The sequence below is a fragment of the Barbus barbus genome (assembly GCF_936440315.1).
Source record: "Barbus barbus genome assembly, chromosome: 46".
Lineage (NCBI taxonomy): Eukaryota > Metazoa > Chordata > Actinopteri > Cypriniformes > Cyprinidae > Barbus > Barbus barbus.
In genome coordinates, this window is record NC_136724.1 from 8,278,963 (window position 1) to 8,300,039 (window position 21,077).

Consider the following 21,077-nt stretch of genomic DNA (forward strand, 5'->3'; position numbering starts at 1 on the left):
TGTGCTACGCATGTATATGAAAATACAGCAAAATAAACTATATCAAAAGATGACAATCTCTAATAGACGCTTTAAACTGTAATACACACACATACAAATCTTTTTAAGTATTTTAAAAGTAACGTATAAGTTTTCGTGTATGTACTGCAGTTAGAAGTTTGATAGTGCTCTTAAGCAATTTATAAAGGATTATAAATGAATTTATACATTGATGTCAGCCACATTTATACATGATTTTATACATCGATTGCTACAGGACCTGCCGCTCAGAGAGTCACCGCTCCAGGACCTGCCGCTCAGAGAGTCACCGCTACAGGACCTGCTGCTCAGAGAGTCACTGCTACAGGACCTGCCGCTCAGAGAGTCACCGCTACAGGACCTGCCGCTACAGGACCTGCCACTCAGAGAGTCACCGCTGCAGGACCTGCCGCTACAGGACCTGCCACTCAGAGAGTCACCGCTGCAGGACCTGCCGCTACAGGACCTGCTGCTCAGAGAGTCACCGCTACAGGACCTGCCGCTCAGAGAGTCACCGCTGCAGGACCTGCCGCTCAGAGAGTCACCGCTGCAGGACCTGCCGCTACAGGACCTGCCACTCAGAGAGTCACCGCTGCAGGACCTGCCGCTCAGAGAGTCACCGCTACAGGACCTGCCGCTCAGAGAGTCACCGCTACAGGACCTGCCGCTCAGAGAGTCACCGCTACAGGACCTGCCGCTACAGGACCTGCCACTCAGAGAGTCACCGCTGCAGGACCTGCCGCTACAGGACCTGCCACTCAGAGAGTCACCGCTGCAGGACCTGCCGCTACAGGACCTGCCGCTCAGAGAGTCACCGCTACAGGACCTGCCGCTACAGGACCTGCCGCTCAGAGAGTCACCGCTACAGGACCTGCCACTCAGAGAGTCACCGCTGCAGGACCTGCCGCTACAGGACCTGCCGCTCAGAGAGTCACCGCTACAGGACCTGCCGCTACAGGACCTGCCACTCAGAGAGTCACCGCTGCAGGACCTGCCGCTACAGGACCTGCCACTCAGAGAGTCACCGCTGCAGGACCTGCCGCTACAGGACCTGCCGCTCAGAGAGTCACCGCTACAGGACCTGCCGCTCAGAGAGTCACCGCTGCAGGACCTGCCGCTCAGAGAGTCACCGCTGCAGGACCTGCCGCTACAGGACCTGCCACTCAGAGAGTCACCGCTGCAGGACCTGCCGCTCAGAGAGTCACCGCTACAGGACCTGCCGCTCAGAGAGTCACCGCTACAGGACCTGCCGCTCAGAGAGTCACCGCTACAGGACCTGCCGCTACAGGACCTGCCACTCAGAGAGTCACCGCTGCAGGACCTGCCGCTACAGGACCTGCCACTCAGAGAGTCACCGCTGCAGGACCTGCCGCTACAGGACCTGCCGCTCAGAGAGTCACCGCTACAGGACCTGCCGCTACAGGACCTGCCGCTCAGAGAGTCACCGCTGCAGGACCTGCCGCTACAGGACCTGCCACTCAGAGAGTCACCGCTGCAGGACCTGCCGCTCAGAGAGTCACCGCTGCAGGACCTGCCGCTACAGGACCTGCCGCTCAGAGAGTCACCGCTACAGGACCTGCCGCTCAGAGAGTCACCGCTGCAGGACCTGCCGCTCAGAGAGTCACCGCTGCAGGACCTGCCGCTACAGGACCTGCCGCTCAGAGAGTCACCGCTACAGGACCTGCCGCTCAGAGAGTCACCGCTGCAGGACCTGCCGCTCAGAGAGTCACCGCTACAGGACGCGATTTCAGCAACTCTCAACACAGTAAACAAAATAAGCGTTTCTTAGCAACGGCTAAACACTGAGACAATTAAATACACTTACGAGCTGATTTGAACTTCCGCTGATAGACTGCATCTCTTAAAGACTATTTCATTACACTGCCTTCTGCTGGCGCTTGAACCCACTTTCCTATTAATCACAAAAAATGGCCAAGCAAGTGCAGACACTGATAAGATACACGATACAGTATGAGACCAAACGCAATTTTTATTTTATTTATTTATTTTTTATGAAATTAAGACATTTCTGTCTCTCCATTGAAAGTCTATTCATGACTTTTCAGACCACTTGAATTAAAAAATGAAATAATTTCTTATGGGTTTGGAGTAACACTAGTTTTCTTTTCTTGACTGATTTTTTTTTTTTTATTAATATTTTTGTAATTGTTAAATAAGTTTGGTTATGTGAAATCAACTGTTGGGATAGTATCACCCTGTTTTAAATTAAACTGGTAACGTTGGTGTTTAACACTTTACAAAAACTTCAAGTTTTATTGAAAATGTCTGAATTATAATAAAGTATTTGATATACTGTATTTTTACATTTTAATTTCTGATTTATTTATTTTTTAAATTACACCTTTCATGTGTTGAGATTTTGTAGATTAATAACAGTGGAATATTCAAGCAAAAAAACTGACATTTACCTAACTAAAATACAGATTTTGCTTTTATCAATTATTCATTTATTTTTAATTTTTCTTATATCACAGGTAAATTAGAATTGATAATTATAAATACTGTTCAGGCTTGATGCGTCAAAAAACCTCATAAGAACAGGCACATATACTGGGTGTATGCCATATGGGTTTCAAAACTTATGCATGTTGCCCAGTTGGGCCCCATTCAGGTTCTATATGAGATTTATGTGGGCTAATTCATAAAGGGCCCATGTGGAACCTGCGGACAAACCCATCTAGGCCCCATATTGGCCCCACCTTGGATTGTTAGCTGGGTCATAAGTGGGACCAATATGGGTCTTATATGTGTTGCCCAGTTGGGCCCCACATTAGTCCCAGTCAGGCCCCATATGAGATTCATATGGGCTACTTCAGATGGGGCCCACATAGAACCCATGGACAAACCCATGTAGGGCCCATATTTACAGCCTATATGGGGCCCACACAGGACCCGTGATAGAATGTTGGCTGGGTAGACAGGTGGCGACAGCATTTGACCACTGGATTTACAAAAATCATTTCAGGTTTAAGAAGGGTTTCAACATTGGATCAACTACTGATGAACACATTCCTTTTTTATTTGAATTATTATTCTGAAGGTTTTTTAACCATGTATTATTAATTATAACTAATTAAAATGCACATATTCACGTTACTTCTTAGTTACATGTAATGCAGGCATTCCAAAACTTTTTGTCATCTAAACCTTATTCACCAAATATATTTGCTTTAAGTGCCACTGAGATTTTAAAATAAATATTTCAATGATAGTATAACATTTGCATGTTCACGGTTTCTTTGATGTTGATTAATGATCACATGGCATGCAGGTAAATAAAAATATTTAATCTTTTTTAGTACGTTTTTTTTATTTAAAACAAAGACTATAGAAATACAAAGACAGTTCACTCCTATACTTATGAATGGGAGAAACTGCAACGAGCAATATGGAGGAATAGTTCCATCTTCTAAATGAAAGAGCCAAATTTCCCATAGAAACCTGACTAGAACAGCCAGTACACATGCGCAGTCATAAACACGTTTTGACTCTGCATGCACATTGGCTGGTCTAGCCTGAAAAATAAGCTTTTTAAACGCTATTTGAGTATAAGAAACAACATACATGGGGCAATTAATTTCAGATTTGTGTTGCTGATTCGACATATGCAATTTAATTGTGAGTTCAACAAGCAGTTTTTGAGATTTCAGGATTCCCCCATTCATTAAGATAGGTCTTGTACGAGATGCCCGGAGGCATTGCAAATATGGCCGCTGAGTGAAGAGACTTTCCTCGACAGGGAGTTTTGTTTAATTGTTTAATTTTAATTTTTTATGATTTAATTAATTGTCAGCTTTTCATTAAACTCACAACCTCACTGCAGTTCCTTTACGAACCCTAATTTGGGAAACCTTGATGTAATATTATGTTTAATGCACTTCATGTTATAAATTATAATGAATGGAACAAGTTTTCTTACTCTTTACATTTTTACATTCCGGCTTTGCTACTGTTCGGACGCTCTTGCTTATTGCTCTGCGCTTTGCTCCCTATTTTTGCATTTTTCTCATATCTCTCCAAGATTTTAACTTCAGCAGATCAGCACAGTGCTCAGACAACACATTTTTTGGGGGGGAAATTAAGACTTTCTCCCAGCAGTTTACATTCCAGAGACGGAAAAACACAGCTGTCTACATTCAAACAGACGAGAGAAAATGCCTCTCGTGGAATCTACTTGCTGCATGAACTGCCACAAACTTCTACAAAGGATTGCGGTTCTTGAAACAAAGTTACTTGCTGGACTTCCAAAACAGGCGGAACACACAGCAGTGGGTCATCACGGACCCCCTCAGCATACAGCTGGTGAGTCCTCTGAATCTCAAAAGTTTATACAAAGTGTAGAGGAAAAAGCCGAAACAGATCGACAGACAAATCGATGGCACAAACAGGGAGCGAGACCCAAAGGCAATCGAGACATCAGATTATCACGAGTATCTCGTATTGCTGCCGTAGCATCCTCTACCCCAGATACGGCTATGACAAGACTTGTAAACACTGGTATCTTACCACCCCCTATACATCTTGAGAACAGATTTGAAGCAGTAACGAATGTGGGTGAGGAATCCGCAAATGTGTCTAAACACGGATCGAATCAGCCAGCAGCTAACATCGCTACTAACAGGCGCTCAAGGTCGAGCAGACAGCGGCTTTCAGCTCAGAGCGCAGCCGAGCCCAGGTAGTGGGTGACGCTATTATCAGAAACATCAGTTACAGGACTACAACTACATACTGCTTTCCTCAAGCAACCGTCTCTGATGTGAACAAAGAACTTCGGAACATTCTGATGAAGCACAAGACTGCAAATCGAGTCATCATCCATGTGGGGAAGAATGATATTCGGAAGGAGCAGTCAGAACTCCTTAAGAAGGATTTCAGTGAACTCTTTGAAACGCTTCAAAGTCTTGAAGTTCAGTCGTTCATCAGTGGACCACTCCCAGCAAGGGGAACTAACATGTTCTCACGGTTGCTTGGGCTGAATACATGGCTACAAAGAGCCTGCAGTATAAAAGGAGTCAACTTCATCGACAACTTCAATCTTTTCTGGGGCCACAGACAACTGTTTAAACCGGATGGCCTCCACCTAAACAGACTCAGTGCAAGAGTGCTTAAGGACAATATCTATTTCTCCCTCTGTCATCCTTCAGCGGTGTGTGCCAATCTACTTGGCCTGAATGGCACACACACACCTGGACAGTATATGAGTGACCACAGGAATTCATGTCAGCTTCTGAGTCAACATGTGGTTGACACAAGGATACTGATAACACCACGCAGCCACAACAAGCACTGCTCATGGACATCCCGGCTGAGCCCTGCCCACAGCGCTCATCACATGCAGACTGTGACGTACTACAACAGCTCCAAGACTCAGCACCCAAGGACGACTTTCTGGAAAACAGCATCTCACAGCCACCGGAAACACCAGAGCCAGAGCCCTGCTCACCAGACACACTTTCCCTCTCTCCAGAATCTCCACTTCTAAGCTTCTCACAGAAAATGGAGGAACTGGTGTATGCTGGGACCAAACTCTCCCACTCTTTCGCTGCAAGCCCCCAGATATCAATTAAAAAACGGCGGGCCCCACAACCACCAAAGACTGCAGGCCCAGCTCACCCTCCTCCTCCTGCGAGAGCTCTCCGGCCGCTGCCACAACGCCAGGGCCCAAACCCCTCTCCATCTGGTGTAGGTGAACCAAAAACAACTGATAACAGCTCTCAGTGATATGTGTCGGGTCCCCGCTATATTAGCAGCAACATTCACAAATGTTTACAGAACAAGCGGGAACCCAGTGTGCCTGTAGCCTTTTTTTATATTTCTGTTTTATCACGCGATAGAAAGTCTAAGGCCTTCTCAAGCCGTATGGCTGGCCCATCTAACCTGCGGCCTATAATGCATCAATCTAAGATTGCTGTAGAGACAAAATGTAAATCCATCAAGTTAGCATTTTTAAACATTCGCTCACTTAAAAATAAATCATTTCTGATCAACGATTTAATAACCACAAACAACCTGGATTTTATGTTTCTAAACGAAACATGGTTAGAAGACGGCTGCAGTTCAACAGTCCTCACTGAAACAGCCCCTCCTAACTTTAATTTTATAAGTGTCTGCAGGACTGTTAGGAGAGGTGGAGGTGTAGCTGTTCTGTTTAAAGATATTTATCAGTGCAAGCAAATGTCATTTGGTCAGTATTTGTCTTTTGAATACCTAGGTATTGTGCTGAAAGGTGCTCCACGCACCCTGTTTATCATTATTTACAGGCCTCCAAAATATTCTCCAGCCTTTGTTGATGATTTCACTGAACTGTTATCAATGATTTCCTCAGAGTTTGACTGTTTTGCTATTGCAGGGGATTTTAATATTCACATAGATAATGCAGAAATCAAAACTACAAAAGAAATTATAACTGTTTTAAACACTTTTGACCTGAGTCAGCATGTACATGGACCCACACACAATCGTGGACACACTTTAGATTTACTCATCAGTAGAGGTCTAAACATCTCATCCATTGTAATCAAGGATGTAGCACTATCTGATCACTTCTGTATTTTCTTTGATATATTGATCTCGGTCACCACTGAATCCAGATCTGTCTCTATCAGAAAGAGATGCATTAACGAGAACACTAGTGCGCTATTTATGGCGGCAATATCATTAACACCAAGCATTTCTGCAGACTCTGTTGATCTTCTCCTGGAGTCATTTAACTCAAAAGTTAAGAATGTTATTGATAATATTGCCCCGATAAAGGTCAGCAAGAAGACGGGGAAACAGAAATCAATTTGGAGAAAATCAACAGCAGTCCAGAGCATGAAAAGACAATGCAGAAAAGCTGAGCGGATGTGGCGGAAGACGAAACTCGAAATTCACTATAGCATCTATAAAGACAGCCTTCATGCTTTCAATGTGGAACTAGCCACAGCTAGACAGACTTTCTTTTCAAACCTTATAAACAGTAACTTAAACAACACTCGCACTCTTTTTGCGACTGTTGAGAGACTGACAAACCCCCCAAGTCAGATTCCCAGTGAAATGCTCTCCGACAGCAAATGCAATGAGTTTGCTTCCTTCTTTTCTGAGAAGATCAATAATATCAGAAAGGAGATTGGCACATCCTCAAGTTATGCAGAGGTCACACAGATTCGACCGCAATTTTAAAAAGAAGTGACTATGTGTGTTTTTAAAGAAATTGATAACAAAATTTTGGAAGAAATAGTACAGCACCTTAAATCTTCAACCTGCTATCTTGACACACTTCCCACATCCTTTTTCAAAAATGTGCTTAACTGTTTAGAAGCTGATCTCTTAGAAGGGGTGAACTCCTCACTTCTTTCTGGGACTTTTCCAAACTCCCTTAAAACTGCAGTTGTTAAGCCCCTTCTTAAAAAGCGCAATCTTGATAACACCATGTTGAGCAACTATAGACCCATATCAAATCTTCCTTTCATAGGTAAGATTATTGAAAAGGTAGTTTCTAATCAGCTGAACAACTACTTAAAGTCAAATGGATACCTGGACAATTTTCAATCTGGTTTCCGAGCACATCACAGCACAGAGACAGCACTCATTAAGATAATAAATGATATTCGCGTCAATTCTGATTTTGGCAAAATATCAGTGCTGGTACTACTAGATCTTAGTGCTGCGTTTGACACTGTCGATGATAACATACTCTTAGAGAGACTGGAAAACTGGGTCGGGCTTTCTGGGATGGCACTCAAATGGTTCAGGTCATACTTAGAAGGGAGAGGTTATTATGTGAGTGAAGTGAAGTGACATTCAGCCAAGTATGGTGACCCATACTCGGAATTCGTGCTCTGCATTTAACCCATCCAACGTGCACACACACAGCAGTGAACACACACACACCGTGAACACACACCCAGAGCAGTGGGCAGCCATTTTATGCTGCAGCGCCCGGGGAGCAGTTAGGGGTTCGGTGCCTTGCTCAAGGGCACCTCAGTCGTGGTATTGAGGGTGGAGAGAGCGCTGGACATTCACTCCCCCCACCTACAATTCCTGCCGGCCGGAGACTCGAACCCGCAACCTTCGGATCACAAGTCCGACTCTCTAACCATTAGGCCACGACTTCCCCTTGAGTATAGGAGAGCATAAGTCTAAGTGGACGGCCATGACATGTGGAGTCCCACAAGGCTCAATTCTTGCACCGCTCTTGTTTAACCTGTATATGCTCTCACTAAGTCAGATAATGAGGAAGAACCAAATTGCCTATCACAGCTATGCTGATGATACCCAGATTTACCTAGCCTTATCTCCAAATGACTACAGCCCCATTGACTCCCTCTGCCAATACATTGATGAAATTAACAGTTGGATGTGCCAGAACTTTCTTCAGTTAAACAAGGAGAAAACTGAAATCATTGCATTTGGAAACAAAGATGAAGTTCTCAAAGTGAATGCATACCTTGACTCTAGGGGTCAAACAACTAAAAATCAAGTCAGAAATCTTGGGGTGATTCTGGAGACAGATCTTAGTTTCAGTAGTCATGTCAAAGCAGTAACTAAATCAGCATACTATCATCTCAAAAATATTGCAAGAATTAGATGTTTTGTTTCCAATCAAGACTTGGAGAAACTTGTTCATGCCTTTATCACCAACAGGGTGGATTACTGTAATGGTCTCCTCACCGGCCTTCCCAAGAAGACCATTAGACAACTGCAGCTCATCCAGAATGTTGCTGCCAGGATTCTGACTAGAACCAGAAAATCTGAGCATATCACACCAGTCCTCAGGTCCTTACACTGGCTTCCAGTTACATTTAGGATTGATTTTAAAGTACTTTTACTCGTTTATAAGTCACTCAATGGCCTAGGACTTAAATATATTGCTGATATGCTCACTGAATATAAACCGAACAGACCACTCAGATCATTAGGATTGAGTCAGTTAGAAATACCAAGGGTTCACACAAAACAAGGGGAGTCTGCTTTTAGCTATTATGCGGCCCGCAGTTGGAACCAGCTTCCAGAAGAGATCAGATGATGTGCTAAAACATTAGCCACATTTAAATCAAGACTCAAAACTCATCTGTTTAACTGTGCATTTGTTGAATGAGCATTGTGCTATATGTCCGAACTGACTGCAATAAATTTGAGGTATAATCATTTTCTTTAAATTTATTTTAAATCATTTTCTATATGATTTTAAAATTCCTTGTTTTTATTATTTTTATTTCCATGTTTTTATTGATTTTAATGTCTATTTCACTTTCTTTTATGTGAAAGCACTTTGAATTACCACTGTGTATGAAATGTGCTATATAAATAAACTTGCCTTGCCTTGCCTACATCATTATGGTACAAGATAATGCTATTTAAATCAATGTGACAAACGAGTTAAATCAAAAGTAATCTAAAAGTAATCTGATTATATTACCTAAAATGTGGAATGTAACAGATTACGTTACTGACTACAGTTTTTTTCATGTAATCTGGAATCAGTAACGGATTACAATTTGTAAGTAATCTACCCAGCACTGAGACTCAAAGCACTGGGGTGGGGGACCAAGATCCTTTCCTCCTCAACACATAGTAATATACCCTACAAGGCAGGACCTATAGACCTGTTACACATGTATGTTTGTTTTTGCAAGTGTGTTTGTGTTTACATGTATGTTTGTGTTTTTGTGTGTGTGTGTGTGTGTGTGTTTGCATGCATGGTTGTGTTTGTGTGTTTGCATGCATGTTTGTGTGAGTGTTTGTGTTTTTGTACGTTTGTGCTTGTGTTGAGGCTTGAAAAATCTAGGGGTGAATAAAGAAATAACAAATGTAACTAAAACGAACTAAATTCACTAAAATTTCACATTTTTAGAGTTAAAGAGGTTTATGAGATTTCTCAGCATCTATAGGCCTACTTGTAATATAGATGTAATATGGAACTTGTAATATGGAATTCATAAAACAATTCAGATACAGCTGAATGATAAAAGTTGTTACCAGATTGTGGGAGTCTGTGAAAGCTGTGTGCGTGCATGGGAGTGTTTGAAAGAAAAATGTTTTAGTTCCAAATGTGATTTAACTACAAACTACAAGCATCCTAAGGATAACAATAAATAAACAATAATATCCTGGCCAGAAGAGAACTGGCCCCCGACTGAGCCTGGTTTCTCCCAAGGTTTTTTTCTACATTCTGTCACACAGGGAGTTTTGGTTCCTTGCCACTGTTGCCTCTGGTTTGCTCAGTTGGGGACACTTGATTTCTGGCGATTATCGTCAATTTGATTTCACAGATACTATTTAAACTAAACTGAGCTAGACAATGACATCACTGAATTCATTAATGAAATGCCTTTAACTGAAAATTGCGTGTTTAATCTTATTATTATACATTACTGACACTCTATCCTCCAATTTGATACTGTTAAGTGCTTTGACACATTCTGTATTGTTAAAAGCGCTATATAAATAAAAGTGACGTGACTTGACTTGCATGTATTTATATGAAACTCGGTACACATATAGATTTCATTGAGCCGAACAACTTTCGCACTGCATGTCATAAGTTCTGCCCAACAGGAAGTCAGCTATTCAGGGCTGTGTAAAAAGCACATGCTGTGGAATTTGATATACTCCTTTGAGGATTGCCACCAAACTCGGTGAACATGATCATGATCGGATGAACATTGGGGATGCTAAATTGCGAAGGGATTTTTGATATCTCGAACGGTTTGGCCGTGGCGAGGTAATAAAGTTATGGCGAGAAATGAGAAACAGGAAGTGTCTAATAACATCCACATAACATTGTCTGATTTTGATCAAACTTCAGTGGTATGTTCTTTGTATGATGCCGATCGCACAGATGTGACTATTAGGAGTCAAAGTTATAGCGCCACCAACTGGAAGCAGGAAGTGTGTCATTTTCAAAATGCTTTGAATTCGGCATCTTATTTTTACCCAATCTGCTTCAAACTTCATGAGAATAATGTCAAAACACAGCCGATGTAAAACTGTTGAGGGAATATTGATATCTAAAATATTGTTGTCATGACAACGTGTCAAACTTGAGTGATTTTGAGGCAGATAACATGCTTAGAATTTCATGAAACTCAACACACATATCAGTATTAATGATAAATAGACACTGGCAAATGCTCATAAAAGGGCGTGGAAGAGGCACTCTACAGCGCCACCTTTTGACAAAACTTGGGGGGTTAAGTTTTAGCTACAGTCACCAAACTTGGTACATATATTGATCTCAAGCTGGACAACTTTCTAATTTACAGTCATTAGCTACGACCAACAGGAAGTCTTTTTTTTTTTTTATTCGAATGTGGATTTTTGCAAAAATATGGCTGTGAATTAATGCATACTCCTCAGAGGAGAATTACACTATACACACCAAACTTTGTCTACATGATGCCAAAACATTGAGGAACTTAAATTTCGGACAGATTTTGGATAGGCTGAACGGTGTTTCCGTGACGATTTATTAAAGTAACAAATAAAAAAGGAAACAGTGATTGTCTTATATTTTTAAAGTGCATTATCCAAACTCTTCTAACCTTTTTACTTACAGAGAAAGAATCATTCTGAGGAAACATGCTTAGTTTAAAAAATGTTTCATGCTCAGGGACCACAATAAAATTCTAACTATCACTGATAATAGGTAAAAGGTGAAGACTGTAATACCAAGGATGACCACCAGATAACCTTAATCCTGATGAGCTACCTGATCTGCATCTCTTGTGTATCAGAATGAAAAATAATGCATAGAATCAGTTGAAATGTTCTGTACTGTCAGTATACTTTTACATAATTATTGTAGAAATGCCTATAGAGCATTAAAATAATTTTTAAAAATCTTTAAAGGAAATATCATTACAACCTTTATGCATCCTAACCTCTCACTGATAGGATAAGAAATCTTTTAATCTGACCCTTTACTGCTCAGTTCAGTTAAACAGAATAGGAAACATATACATAAAATAAGTTAATATGTAAATACTGCTAATATAGTTTTATATAATTGTTTCACAAATACTTATAGATAATTAAAATTTTAAAATGGTTATAGATCATACAATTGTTGGCAACAATTTACAATAACGTATCTTTGGTTAACATTAGTTCATGCATTAACTAACATGAACTAAAAAGGAACAATATATTGTTTAAATCATTTATTATTATTTGTTAATGTTAGTTAATACTAACATTAAAAATATTAATTTTATGTTAATTCACAGTACATAAACTAATGTTAGATACGACTTTACATTTTAATAATGTATTAATGTATTAAAAATGTATTTAAAACAATAAACAGTGTTTTCTGCATAACCAAACCCTTGTCTTAGCTCTTTCTTTATACTTTCACTTTTGTATAGAGTTCATCCTTAAAATGTGTCACTGGAATCAATTTAATACTAAGCACATAAACTGACATAACCATATCAGACTGTTTCTATATGCTTCATAAAAATTAAGCATTTAACCAAGTGTCCATACAAGCATTAGACATATTAAGCAAAGTATCATTCGTTTGAACTGAATAGTTGAGCTAGCACTATGTAATACAAAATAAAGTATCATTCGTTTGAACTGAATAGTTGAGCTAGCTCTATGTAATACAAAATAAACATTTACATTTAATGAGTATAACAAATATTTTTAACCAATACTGTAATCATACAAAAGGAAATCATTAGTAATACCTCTTTTTAAACTTTAGTACAAAAAAAAACGTAACATTAGTATGAAATTTCAGCGTGCTGGAGCATTTTTGTTAAATTGAAGTTAATATATAACACATCCAGGCCGTTATGATGAGCGGATACAATCTCCGCTATTAATAAACTCTTAAACTGCACATTACCTTGCTTAACTTGTACATAAACTTGAGTAACATGTTATCTTGACATTATAAATACATTGTGACAGGATTTACCCACCTATATGACAAATAATGAGACGGACAACGTTGAGTTGTTATTCAAAGTTGAGCCGCTCTAGTAATGTCAGTCTCTCACAGCTCACCATTACCATAGCAACCAACTCACACAATAATATTGGTATACTATATAATTGCACTGTCCTTGGAGCGGACCTGACTTACATTTCACTGCTGGTTATACGCTGTATAATTGTGTATGTGACGAATAAAAATCTTGAATCTTGAATTCCAAGATAACTAAATGACCCTCAGTACCAAGCCTGGCTGACCAGTGAACTACTCCCCCCCCCCACACACACACACACACACGTAGAGACATTTTATTTATTTAGACCATAATTAATCAGTTACAAAGGTATCTGGTATATGCATGTGTTGTTTGTATGTTTCCTTATTATATTAGCCTAGTGACCTCTCGTTATTTGTATTAGTAAGCTGTAAACACTCAAAGCGTGTTATTTGGCATCTATGTTTAATGTGTGTATGTTTGTGTTTAGTTCAATGTTACATGTTCCCCTGTAGTGTAGTTTAATAAACATCCATATGTATTCACACTTGGTTGTCTGTGTCTGTGGCTCACAGAACGAGGTCACTTCAACATTCCGGTTTTGCTACATGCTCTATGAGCGATGTATTAGTAAGGAAATACATTTTTCGTGGCCAGATAAATAATTTTCCTTAGAGTCAGTAGACGATTAAAACTGTCCGTACTGTGGACGAACAAATAATTTTATTGTATTATTAATGCTACAGTTAATTCTTGAAGATGAATATATAATTGATAACAACCCGTTATGATGTTCATCTCACTTTGAGCTAATTTGCTTCTGTAATGGGGCGAACAAGACGTGAGACGTGCGGATCCATGTGCAAACTTTTTATTTATAAACAGTCAAGACAGAGGCAAACAGATATGGCACAGGCAAGACACAATAGAGATCCTAGGGCAAGCGTGGGTCAACAATCGGCGAACAATATCCAATAGGGCAAGGCAGAGATAATCCAGGTACACAAGCAATAATCCAAACGAGTTGCAAACAGAGTCCGAACGGCAAAGGGTTAATCCAGGAAACACGGGCAGACATCAGAACACTAGGCAAGGCAAGGCTATAATCACTGAGAGTGCTCCGTAGAGTGGCTATTGCTAGGATATACACAAACAATACTCAGCATCTAGCAAGAGGAAGACCATGGTTTATAAAGCCTGAGTGATTAGTGTGATCAACTGTGTAATCAGTGAAAACAGCTGTGTGTGTCGTCAGTGCAATGAATGATTGGAATTGTAGTGAAGTGCAAGAGTCCATGCGGTGAGTGGGTGACCTCTGGTGGTGATTAACCGGAAATGCATGGACCAGATTCACGACAGCTACATTTCAGTAACATCAATGAATGCAGGAGAAGGGGAGAGATAACACAGATGTGTGTTGTTAAATGAGCATGTCTGATGCATTTTGTTTTAAATCACTGTAAGATAGGCTACTCAGCTCTTTTTCTTTTCTTACTAAACAAAACTTGTATCAGTAACAAACTCTACCTTATTAAAATGTTAGGCTGCAACATAGATTTTGACAACTGCCGTATGCGATTGTTTAACGAACGTGTGTTTGTTTTAGTTATACCCTTCCTTAAAATCGTTTAACAATACATAAAATTATGTCTTGACTTGTTTTTCTAAAATTGTTTAACAATACATAAATGATCGTCTTATTTTATAATTTCTGGAAAACACAGTCATTACATTGATTCTACTGCTTGTATGATAGATGTTATTCTTCAAATGTGTGTGAAAAAACTTCCCTTGATCACACTCGTTTTACCAAACAATAGCCTACACCATTTCACATTTTAAAGTTTAAAGCACAGTTTTTGAGTAGTTTCAATGTGCCACTTCAAAAATACATTCCCAAACATCATGAGTGGTCATAAATTCCTTTGGATTGGTGGGGTGGATAAACAGATGTCCAGTTGTGGTGGGGTGGGGGTGTCCATGAACAGGTGTCCAGTTGGATGGTAGGGGTGGTGGGGGCATGGAATTTTTATGATCGTCATCAATCAAATCTTTGTCATATGGTGCCCTGTCAACTCTCACGTTCTGCATTATTTAAGTAAATTTGCACTTTGCACACGGACTTGATATGACTACTGGAATTGACTACTGGATATGCATAAACTGAATTTAGTTGACTGAACTAATTCCACATCATGTAAATTGAAGTAATGGTTGGTTTAATATTACATAATGTTTAACGCTTTCTGGAATACTCCCTAGGTGTCTCTTGTCTATTTGTTAAATGCAATTAGCAGGGTTGGGTTTTGATATGATCATGTTTGGATTAATTGAATGACTGATATATGGACTTTTTTAATACTTTATTATTCTTCGTCTTTCTTGGAGCTTGAAAGCCTCTGGTCATTAAATGAAAAAAAAAGTGCAATGCGATCATTTTACAAAACTTCTCCTTTTGCGTTCCATGGAAGAAAAAAGAGTTCTAAAACAGCATGATGGTAGATTTGAGGGTAAACAAAATTTTGTCTTTAATTACCAGGATGAAGCTGGGGTTGTTGCGGTTTCTCCAGCTGAAGGATGGGACACTAATCTCAGGATAGAGGTTTTCATGCAGTACCTCACAGCCATGGTGAGTGTGGCCACTCAGAATTAGGCGGGGCTTGAACCACCACAAGAGCTGTTATTGGAGAAGATTGTTGGCTTTTAATATTCATATATCATATATGTAATAATCTTGATTTTGAAATAGATTCATTGTGTAGTGTAGCCAGGAGTAAGGCCAAAATGTGGCACATTACTTTTAAAAGTAACATTGTCCAACACTGCTTATGTTTGTGTTTACTGAGCATCTTGTTTTACCTTTTTGGAGGCATTCCTAGATATAACATCATAACGCTCCTGAAATAGCTGGTATCGTTTATCCAGAGGTGCTGCGTCTAAACCTGTACACATGGCATCACTCACTCTATACAGAGGGTAATGCTGGGATCAACAATAGCATTATTATAGTGAAGAAAATATTACTGCAATTTCTACAGCAGTGCATTTGTAAGAAATGCTATATAATATAGCCTTTACTTCAACTACATGTGCATGATAAATGCATTTGGTTATCATTATAGATACAGAAAAAAAACACAGTCTCACCTGTAGTAGAACAGGTGCTGTTGGGGCAAAACTCTCTGTGTTCTTGCACTGGTCATAATGCTGTGCACCCTAACAAAGTAAAAAGAGTTAAATGTACACAAGATTAACAACAATGGAACCAGTTAATACATACATCACACCATTAAAATGTAAAAAGGTCTAGATTTTAATAATAATAATAATAATTATCATTATTTAAAAGGGGAAAGGGAAGTGGTGTGTGGCCAAGTATGGTGGCCCATACTCGGAGTTTGTGCTCTGCATTTAACCCATCCAAGTGTACAGTAGTGAACATACACCCAGAGCAGTGGGCAGCCATCGCTGTGGCTCCCAGGGAGCAGTTGGGGATTCAGTGCCTTGCTCAAGGCTCTCACCTCAGTCGTGGTATTGAGGGTGGAGAGAGTGTTGGTTATTCACTTCCCCCACCAACAATCCCTGCCGGACCTGAGACTCAAACCCATGACCTTTGAGTTACAAGTCCAACTCTCTATCCACTAGGCCACGACTGCCCCAATAATTATTGACAAGGAGCCCAACCCCTCCCTATATATACAGCTGTGATCCCCGAAACAGCATTCTAAGCACGCTCTTCTGCTGTGTTATGCGAGAAGGGAAGCTTGGTGAGATACCTCGCTCTGTTCTCAGAGAACAAGGGTTACACAAGTAACCTAACGTTGTCTTTCAAACAATTGCTCTGTATCTCACTATGGGAATGATATAGCCAACTCCCGTAGCACATGCTTTCCAAAACCGCCGAAGAGACTCTGAAATTATGGAACTAAGGATTATGGAGATGGCGGTGCGATCAGACGCAGCGGCTGCTCCGGGTCCCAAAGACAGTGCTTTTATGTCTTTTAATGTCGTCTGTTCGTCTCCAAATAGTGTCAGTTTACTGCTAACTCATAAGGAAATCACCCCAGAACTCATCTATGATCGCCAAAGTCTTTTGGATATCAGCAACGCATATGAACATCAACTCTCGCCGGCAGCTACTGAGAAGCTACGAGGCCTGTGTTTACTGCTGAAGCCGGACCTCGAGACCGCGGCCTCGCCTACTGACGCTACCCGCACAAGGCAGCATCGCAAGCGGTGTGAGAGAGGACGGAAGCACGGTAAGCGCTGAGGTATACGAGCTAGGCTAAGAGCTAACCCCACAAGACTGGCTCTTCCAACACTCATGCTCTCAAACGCTCGCTCTCTGGAAAACAAACTGGACTTAATTCAACTCAGTCGGTCTACACAGCATGAGGCAAGGGATTGTTGTGTGTTTGTTTTCACCGAAACATGGTTAAACGACAACATCCCGGACTCCGCCATTCAGCAGCACGGGCTAACCAACTTCCGGGCAGATAGAGATTCATCACTGTCTTGCTTGTGTGTGTATATCAACAAAGACTGGTGTAACAATGCTGTGGTATTATCAAAACACTGTTCATCGCTGGTGGAGTTTATGTTTGTGAAGTGTCGACCGTTCTATCTGCCGTGGAAGTTCACGGTCATTGTTATCGTTGCAGTCTACATCCCCCCGTGTGCAAACGCTAAGGACGCGCTTCGTGAACTGTACAGCGCCATCAGTGAACAACAAACAAAAAACCCGACGGCTTTTTCATCATAGCCGGTGACTTCAACCACGCAAACCTAAAGACAGTTTTGCCAAAGTTCTACCAACATGTGAACTTTGCAACAAGGGGAAACAACACACTGGACTTTGTATACACGACAGTAAATAACGCTTACAAGGCTGTACCCCGCCCTCACCTCGGGTACTCAGACCACATCACTGTTAGAGCCCTGCATTTCGGCCCGGGCCCGACGGGCCCCGACTTTTTTACGCCTCTAGGGCCGGGCTTCGGGCCAATTTTCAAGTCATAGTTCAGACGCGGGCCGGGCATCGGGCCTGTTTTGGGTTTCTCCTTATTTTTATATTGTAGACATCCATCGATTAGTGATGAAAAAAATAGCCTGGTGGAAACAACAGGAGATCGTGTTGTGGCTGAGAGCAGCTCGATGGTGTTTAGTGTCCCACAGCAGCAGGTGCGCAAGTGACTTCAACGCAGCTGAATAGATCTGCGTTCAAATGCACGCAATAGGCTAAAGCTTACTGCAAACCCCAGCAAACATAACCATGACTGTGTCTGTGGGAAATAGTAAGGAGATATTTGAATTATTTACTAATAAAGTAATGTTTTTCTGAGTCTGTGTCGCAAGGATGAAGTTGCTGATCCTGACTCGCCGTCTCCTCATTAGACGCACCTTTAGAGAGAAATGCATTGCTTTATTAATTATGATTAAAATTATAATAAGAGAGTTTTTGTTTTTGATTTTTTTTTTCGTTAAGTAATAATTTAAAGCTTTCTATAGATATATTTATCATGTCTGTGAGGCATGTATTTGCTCAGCTTCGGTTAATTTTTGTGAAGCGCTCCTGTTCAAGACGGCAGAAAGCGCATCATGTTTGTTTTCTTTGTTTTATAAAAGAACTACCTTTTGTTGGTATTGTGAGTGCCCACAAATAAAAGTAGACCCTTTACAGGTCCGAATGATGTATTACTCTTACCTTTATCAAAAAAAAAAAAAAAAAGACAGCGTAGGCTATTTTAATTTGTTTTTTAGTGTTTTAAAGTGTTTGCGCTGGTTCCTCCATGTCCTGCAGAGCACGCTGGGCACATTATTATTATAACGCAGGTTTAACGTTTAAACATTGTTATATAGCGGAGGTCCGTGGGCTGCTAAAGACCAGAGATGAAGCATTCAGGTCAGGAGACAAAGCAGCCCTAAAAACAGCAAGAGCCAGTCTGTCCTGTGGCATCAAAAATGCAAAACGGTCATATGCTCAAAAAATCAACAACCACTTCACAGACAGCAGAGACACATGGAGCCTGTGGCAAGCCATTCAGACCATCACTGACTACAAGCCCCCGCCACAGGCCTGTGATGAGGACACATCCTTCCCCGATGCACTCAACCACTTTTATTCACGGTTTGAAATGCAGAATGACACACCTGCACAAAAACTGCCCACACCTCCCAACGACCGGGCGCTCTGTCTGTCTCCAGCCAACGTAAGGAAGACCCTATCTAGGATTAACCCACGCAAGGCTGCGGGTCCTGACAACATACCTGGCCGTGTTCTGAGATACTGTGCTGCACAGTTGACAGATGTCCTAACAGATATCTTCAACACCTCACTGAGCTAGGCAGTCGTCCCCACATGTCTCAAATCCACAACAATCATACCGGTACCAAAGAAATCACCTGTGTCCTGTCTCAATGACTACCGTCCCATAGCACTGACTCCAATCATGATGAAGTGCTTTGAGAGGCTAGTCATGCACAACATCAAATGCGGTGGGAATGCGTAAAGCAACATGTTCGGCCACGAGTGTGCCAGAGCATCCACACCCAATGGCGCATTTTCGTCCCTGAGAGAGAAATATAGCGGACATTTTGTGTTTGCCTGCGAGGCGAAGAGGTTTATGGTAGCTCTGCCATACATTTCCCAAATTTGATTCACCACCTGCGGGTGGAGTACCCGTTCTCCGTATAACGGGTTTCCCCTTGACAGGAGATCTGCCTGTCGAGCTGAAGTGCGTGGTGCTACAGACAATCAACTTGCGCACTAGATTGTGCAGTTGCAATGAACGCATACTCCCTTGGCGATTGATATACGCCACCACCGTCGTGTTGTCTTGTCCTGACTAGAACATTAAATCCTTCCAGGAATGGGAGAAAATGCTTCAGTGCCAGAAAAACTGCCATCAACTCCAACATGTTTATGTGAAGTTTGCGAAGCTGGGGCGTACAACGAGCGTTTACCGATCTGCCCTGAAAAACAGCTCCCCATCCCGTTAGGGATGCATCTGTTGTCACCACTTTTCTCAGAGACACACCCCCGAGCAGAACCCCTGCCCGGAATACACAGGGATTTCTCCACTGATGAAGAGCCATCACTCACTCCGTGGATATTCTCACTCTGCGCAAGAGGTGCCGGCGAGGACACAGCTACGCCATGTTTAGAATTGGAGAGAGCATACCCTATGCCACCGAATCTCCCTGCGCCCTCAGCATTGAGCCTGGATGTGACAGAGGATCTTTTATTTGTTGTGAACCCAGGGGCTGAAGTGCTTTGTAACAGTATACTTGGGAACATTTGCTTGGACTCATCAGACCACATTCTTTTGGTGGCTGCGTTCTCAGCAGTCAAACTTGCGGAATTGCTGTCAGCAATCCACGGAAACGTGTGTTGAGGGGAAGCTGATTTGGCCTGAACACAACTTAGAACTAGGGGTGGGCCGCCTGCTCTGTGCTCTGGGGTTTAGCAGTTCTGGACGCATCCAAAAACGTCCTGTTCTGCGTTGGAGGAACAGGCCATGGGGGAACAGGAGGACGGGGTGCTCTTTTTCGCGGCAGACAGATTTCAAACGCCTCTCCTTCTTTCTTCTGGAGGTCGCACCTCTGTCTCATCGCCGCAACAGCTGGGCCGAACAGCCCACTCAAATCTACCGGAGTGTCAACAAAATCCAATGCTCAAGAGATTTAGCCACGGCGAGGGCCATGGTATGGGCCAAAGCTTTGCACCGCACCACATGAGATGCATAGATTGAGATCCATTATGTTGCAGATCTCCTCCCAGACAGCCGGGTTCAGATTACCGGCATCCAGCTGCTTACCCAGCTCCTCCGGTAATTCGACTTGGTAGGCCATCAACAGTGAGGTGACGTTGAGTGCCCTCACCGCTAGTGCCGAAGACTTGTACATTTTCTGGTACATGGAAGCGGTGAAGTGTTCCATTTTCCCAGGGAGGGAGAGGCTGGCCGATGAGAGAGTGGTCCACCTGTTCAGATGCAGGTGGTGAGCCACTGACTGCTCGACCGTGGGAGGGTTAGAAAGCCCAAGCCCCTCCATTTCACTCACATTGAGAGACGAGTAGCCCTTGACGGGCACGCGATGAGAAAAGGGTTTCATCTC

General features: G+C 41.9%; 1 protein-coding gene across 2 annotated transcripts in view; it reads right to left on the bottom strand.

The window, feature by feature from the left end:
• The window catches only part of LOC306864924 (metallophosphoesterase 1-like), a 146,310-nt gene that overhangs the window by 26,041 nt on the left and 99,192 nt on the right, over positions 1-21,077 (bottom strand). The window contains exons 6-9 of one of the 2 annotated variants that reach the window (XM_079409222.1): positions 16,110-16,178; positions 15,822-15,944; positions 15,499-15,639; positions 13,819-14,321 (exon numbers count right to left, since the gene is read on the bottom strand). In XM_079409222.1, coding sequence (XP_079265348.1) covers positions 14,313-14,321; positions 15,499-15,639; positions 15,822-15,944; positions 16,110-16,178 — 342 coding nt within the window. In that variant the 3' untranslated portion in view covers positions 13,819-14,312. Of the gene's footprint in view, positions 1-13,818; positions 14,322-15,498; positions 15,640-15,821; positions 15,945-16,109; positions 16,179-21,077 lie in introns of those variants that run through there. The other variant, XM_079409221.1, reaches the window with a different exon arrangement.